We start from the raw sequence: 6,000 nt of genomic DNA, 5'->3' as shown, positions 1-6,000 counted from the left end.
CGATTCTAATGCAGTTGGTCCGGGGTGGTGCCTGGGCATAGGGAGTTTTAAAAGTTCCCAAGACTCTAATATGCGGTGGAGTTTGAAAACCACTGGTTTAAGCCACTTTATCCTCCTCCTGTGGTGTCCAGCACAGTGCCTGGTGGAAAGTGATGCTCAGAATGAATAAATAATGTTCTATTTTTCAGGAAGGAGGGAAGCGTAGTCTCAGAACCACAAACTCTCCTGGTGCGCCGGGGCAAAGAGGCAAACTGTGCTAAGCAATTGGGTCAGGGTGATGCTGCCCGCGTCCAGGTCTCTCTGCTGACTCTCACTAGAAAGATGTCCACATTGAAGTGCAGGTACTGTCCTGCAAAGTCCCGAAGGCCTCAGAAGATACAAGGTCACTAAGAAGCTCAGGAGAGCCAGGCTGTGTCTTGCTTCCACAAGGGAGGCAGAGGCTGAAAGTCAGGTATGGGCACTTCGAGCTCTGACCCAAGTCTGGTCGACTTTAGGGGCAACCTAGGATCCTCTCTCGGCTCTAAGTAGCAGTGTGGCGGCTCTTGCCGCATGAGGATAAGGGCTTGAGCGAGGCGGCACCACCGCGAGCCGCTCTGCCGGGAGGGTAGCGCAGCCTCCAGCGCTGGGAGCGCGAGCCTCTACTCAACTACCCTGGGCTGCACGTGGCGCGGCTGCAGCAGCTGCCCGGGACTGCGGGGCTGCCGGGAAGCGGACTACAAGTCCCGGCATGCCTCGGGCAGGGGTGGGGCGGCGCCGGAGCCGGGCCCGGAGGGCAGCCAGGCTGGGGCGTGCGCAGTGGTTCTCGGGAGTTGCGAGGCGGGCTCTCCCTGGCTGTCATCTGTGGCCTGGGGCGCCCTGGCGGGGGTGGTCGCTGCCATTGGCTGAGAGGCGGAGAGGCGGGGCCGCCGCGCCCGCTGCGGCCAAAGCTGAGCAGGCGGAGGCAGGCGGCCGGCCGGGGAGGCGCGGGCCGGGCTGCAGCGTTCCGGCCTGGCCATGGCAGCGGCGCCCCTGAAAGTGTGCATCGTGGGCTCGGGGAACTGGTGAGCGGCTGCGGGCCAGCGGCGCGGGCTCCGCCTCCAGGAAGCCCCTCTCCGGGGCGGGCCAGGGCCGCGGGTCCCCGTCGCAGCATGAGCACCCGGCACCGCGCGCAGGGAGGCGGGGCGGGCGGCCTCGGCACCGCGCGCCTGGGGAGGCCCCGCCGGGGCACTGGCCCGGAGGCCCTGCCGCGGGGGCAGCGCGGAGAGAGGGTTCTGCGCGCCCGCGGGCACCTGTCTGCGCTCTAGTCACCGCACGGCGGGAGACCAGAGGCCACCTGCTCGCCACGCCCGGGTAGTTTTGCGCAACATCCCAAGGGCGTTCTCCGTTCTCCTGGGCAGATCGCCTGGATCGAGGAATTGAGGGGGGCGCGAGTCTTCTTACTGTAGTCTCGGTACGGAGGAAACTGAGGCAGAGAGGGCTAAGGGGCGCTTGCTACCCAGGCCGGGGTCCGCGCTGTCCTTCAGTTGCGGGTCTCGACCCGCTTCTGATAGTCCAGCATCTTAGTAACGTTCTAGCTGGAAGAAAATCCAAGTTCCGGCAGGCTCCGCTCCCAGGGGCGTTGGGAATTCTCCTCTGGGGAGATGTTTGTGAAGCTTCGGCTCTCTGCTAGGCTTTATTTGACTTTTAACATTTATTAAGCACTTTGTATCAAGCGCTCTTCTAAGCTCTTTGTAAATGTCAGCTCTTTTAGTTCTCTTTATCAACTAGTTAGTTCCCACTGTGTACGATTCTCTGTGTTGGGGTGAATATAGAGGAGAGTGGGGGAGGCAGAATAGAGTATGGCATCTGATATTTCTAGTCCTTTTTCCCTTGCTGTGCACTGTTTTTCCCACATCCGAGGGACTGGTATAGAATAGTTCAGAGTGAGGTTCTTTCACTGCTTCTGGTTTTGCGTGGTCTGACACTCCTGGCAGTTCAGGCTTCTAGGAATGCTGCAGCCATTGGTACTAGCTCCTTGGTCTTACTCTTTAAGACTTGGCCCAGAAAGTACTTCTTGGAGGAAACCTTATCTGGTTCTCCACTTTTCCGTCCCAGCAAGGCCAGTGGCCTCTCCCTGTGCCCCCATTGCTGACGTCTATCACTGCAAGGTAATGATTCATGGGGTTATCTGTTTCCACTCCTCCTCACCCAGCTCTTGCGTACAGCATCTAGCCCAGTGCCTGTCATAGGCTAAGTAAATACTAAATGAGGGTCTGAAAACTAACTTTTTAAAATGTAATTATATTTGCTTAGGTAACATATTCCATTGTTTGGTACCTTTTAGTGACCCAAAACCCACAAAAAAAACAGTGGAACATCTCCCACCCACACGTGTCCCCCAAGGTACCTTCCTCCTGGAGGAACACCAGTGTTATCTGTTTCTTCTGTCCTTTCTGGAGAAATTCCGTCAGATGCAAGAGAATGTTTACACGTGTTTTTTTCCCTCTCTGCCCTGCAAATACTAGGATAATATGCACTTCTCTGTAAACTGCTGTTTTTTGACCAAGAATGGAATGTTCCACCCAACATTTAGTGGAGTCAGTACCTATCCACTGCAGAGCATCATTTGGACTTTCTGCTTGTCTTTGCCGGCTTTGATCCCAAGGTCACTTGAGTGAGATGTCAGCTGCCCTGTTGGCCGCGGGACTGGAACAGCACCCATTTAGCACGTGTTCTTTGAACATTAGTTTTCCTCTTCTGTGAGAGGACACAGAACCACAGATGACAGCGCCTTTTCCTAATTTGCAAGGTGCAACAGAGGTAGCACAGCTTTGCCAGGCGGGCTCTGGGCCTGGAGCAAGAGTGGACCCTCTTGCGCCCTCTGCTTGGATTTGGCTGCCTTCCCGCTGCTTCACTCTGATGTACTTGTCTGTTTTCTTGGCCCACTCCAGCCCATGGAAAGGGAGTAGAACTTAGCTAGTGACACTGGAGCAGAGCAATTGAGAAATGTGCCGTGCCGATAGTTTGGGCGGGCTGCCTGGCTCCATGAGTTGTGGGATCAGACGGGAACAGTTGTTGCCTTTCTGCAACTGCCCTGAGTGCAGAGCCACTCCAGTCCTAGAGAGAGGAGCATGACCTCCCCAGAGATCTCGGAAACTTAAGAACTGAAAAGAACATAAAGAGGCTCCATAGGGGCTGGTCGGGGGTCAAGCTCTGTCAGTAGACATTTGAGAGTTTGCCCTGGGTAGATCCTGTGGCCTTTCCTGGGATACAGACACAACTGGACACAATCCCTGCCTTTAAGGAATTTGCCATCAGGTCTGAGATGGATAAGGACTTGAAAATAAATTCAAAAGCAACAAAATGGAATGAAATATCTGTCGCAAGTTTAGACGTTACATTTGAAGTAGTGTTTCTTAAAACGTGGTCCAGAGATGACTTGCATCAGAATTACCATTGAGGCTAGACTTGCTGATTCATATGCCCTGAAGGTGGGACAGATTTTTCCCTGAGAAACCTGTAGCCTTTTGCTAATTTTAAAACAGACTACCAGGAGATGGATCTACCCTTCCAGATGTGGGCCTCATCTCAGGAATGGGAAGTTGCTTAAGCAATGTTTACACTTGGGACTTTGGAGGAGCTCAGAATGCTTATGTAAATAAAGGTGTTGTCACATCTAAGCTCCTAGCTGAAGAGTGGCTATAACCCTCACATTGAGTGCTTCCCCATGTGAGGATCATGGATTACAGTAGAGATACCAGAAGACTGAATCTGGCCGCCTTGCCAGGGAGCTTCAACCAGGAAAGACATGAAGGGAAAGTAGATGGGTTATGTAATGCAGCCTTGTCTTGTCCTTTGGCACCTCCTTTCCTCTAGACAGATCAGACAGAGGAGGCCGGAGGGGCCCTCATGCATCCAGCCAAGCCCTGCCATGCTGCACACGACTGGGGCTGCAGGGAGCTGCTTCCTAACCTGTGTGGCTTTTTATGGCTCCAGTGACTCAGAAAAACAACACAAAGAAAACAGCTTCTTAAGTTCCTCCAAAGATGAAATAAAGTTTCTCCACTAGAACCTTGGGAAGATCAGCCAGACATAGTACAAGATCCAGTTCTAGAACTGAAACCTCGGTGCTAGGGAGCATTTGCCCCAAGCCTCCTTTGGAGGCAGGGTAATGCAGTGGGGTAAGGAGGGCTCAAGATTCCAGCTCTCTGCGTTTCGATTTTGGCAGCTCTGAGGCCTTAAGCAAATTGTTCCTCTCCAAGTATCATTGCTTGTAATATTGGTACCTGCTGTCTAGGATTATGATCAGGATTAAATTAAATGAGGTGATCTGGGGAGGGGGCAAGGTAAATGTCAGCTACTATCATCACTAGTTTCATCATCCTTGACCAGCATCATCGTTAAGTTACAAAATGGACCAGACCCACGTGGAGTTTGGCTAAGGAGTAGAGGCAGAGAAAGGAGAGATGAAAGACAAAGAGCATAAATGATGGACAGCTGCAGGAGTTGTTTTATCTCTTCCTCCTGTTTTCACCATCAGCCCACAGCTTGACCCCTGAGACTAAAGGTCAGGGAGAGCTTTGGCCTACTTTGCACTGGTGACCAAAGCTGGACGTGTATGACTCTTTTTTGGCCGCTGGAACCATCCAGAATGCGGCACTGTGGCTCTTGGTCCTCCCTTTTCACCCTTTGTACTGCTCAGTTTCTGTCATGATTCTCGCTACACCCCCACAGGGAGAGCCCAGCAGCAGTTTGAGCATCTGTAAACTAGCTCCTCCGAGGTCAGAAATAATCCCTTCTCTGTCAACAGGCGGCACTGACACACCTCTGCTTTGGAAGCTGGAGGGAGAGTTCGATAATAGGATGAATTTGAGCTGAACTGGGAAGAGATCCAGAGTTCCCTTGTGAGCAGGGTGAGATAGCCTGTACAGTTAACAGAAAAACAAAACCCAAAACACCCTGATACTTAGTCATCTATTTCCATCACTCCCCCGCCTGTTCAGTATAAAAATCACGACTCCTGTTCAGGGGTGAGTCACGACCTCTTGGTTTTCATATCTTAACCTTTCACCTCTTAACCCTCTCTGACCTCTTACATGGTTCTTCTCTTCTGCTTCCTCCCCTCCCTTGAGAGGGATAATCATAATAACAGTTACCACTTACTGTCGTTTTCTGTGTGTCAAGTACCTGCACTATTTCATTTAAATCCCAAAGCAAGCCTACGCAGTACTATAATTATCCCTGTTTTAGATGACAAAACTGAGGTTTAGAGAAAACTATCCCAGGTCAGTGGCTAAAAAGGTGGAGCTGAAACTCAGCTCCTTCTTACTCCAATGTCCATGTTTCTATAAATTCTTAATCATTTTCAGTGAGAGGCATGCTTTTACCTGAGGACAAATCTCACTGTCATAAAACTATTGAGTATCTTACCCTCCCAACAAAAGTCTGGTGTAATAATATTCCACTTAAGAAAAATCAAATTGAAAGAGGCCTTAAAAATCATCGTGTTCAGTTTCCCTCCAAAGCAGGCATCCCCCCTCTTATAGATATGACAAATGATCATAGTTTACTATTTTTAAGGTAACTGATCTTCTTAAAATTAATCTAGCAAATTAATTCTTAGGAAAATCTTATATTTGAGTGAAAAATCTGTCACGTCCAGCTTACACCTGTTAATCTCAGGGCAATGCCCGGGTGAGCCCACTATTTTCTAAGACATGTCTTTTTGGATAGCAAAGTCATATGTCCACTGAATCTTCTTGGTGGCAGTCCAGGTAGTGTCCCCAAGGCTCTCAGTGGTTGCTGGTGGGAAGTGGTTTCTGGGTCCTCACCATCCAGGTTACCCTTCTCCCTTTCTTCGTCCTTTCATCCCTTGTCCCCATGCTTGGTGATGTCAAGAACTAAGCTCAGTCTGCCAGAAGTCTTCTGGGCTCCCTTAAGATTATACTAGTGGCACTTTGCCATCATCCTACTTTGGGACTCAGTTTCTTCCTCAGTTGAGAACTGGGAACTGAATCAATTATCTGTTGCTACCTAACCATC

The 6,000-nt window shown here is 50.9% G+C and overlaps 1 protein-coding gene across 2 annotated transcripts in view; it reads left to right on the top strand.

Moving 5' to 3' along the window:
• The first annotated feature begins 738 nt into the window (after window positions 1-738).
• GPD1L (glycerol-3-phosphate dehydrogenase 1 like) overlaps window positions 739-6,000 on the top strand; it is a 59,569-nt gene continuing 54,307 nt past the window's right edge. The window contains exon 1 of one of the 2 annotated variants that reach the window (XM_070575899.1): window positions 739-1,040. In XM_070575899.1, the coding sequence (XP_070432000.1) occupies window positions 994-1,040 (47 nt within the window). In that variant the 5' untranslated portion in view covers window positions 739-993. Of the gene's footprint in view, window positions 1,041-1,166; window positions 1,430-6,000 lie in introns of those variants that run through there. The other variant, XM_070575900.1, reaches the window with a different exon arrangement.

The sequence above is a fragment of the Equus przewalskii genome, chromosome 15 (assembly GCF_037783145.1).
Source record: "Equus przewalskii isolate Varuska chromosome 15, EquPr2, whole genome shotgun sequence".
In the NCBI taxonomy this organism is placed as follows: Eukaryota; Metazoa; Chordata; class Mammalia; order Perissodactyla; family Equidae; genus Equus; species Equus przewalskii.
Note: the sequence above shows the minus strand (reverse complement) of the source record. Positions and strands in the feature narration are given on the sequence as shown.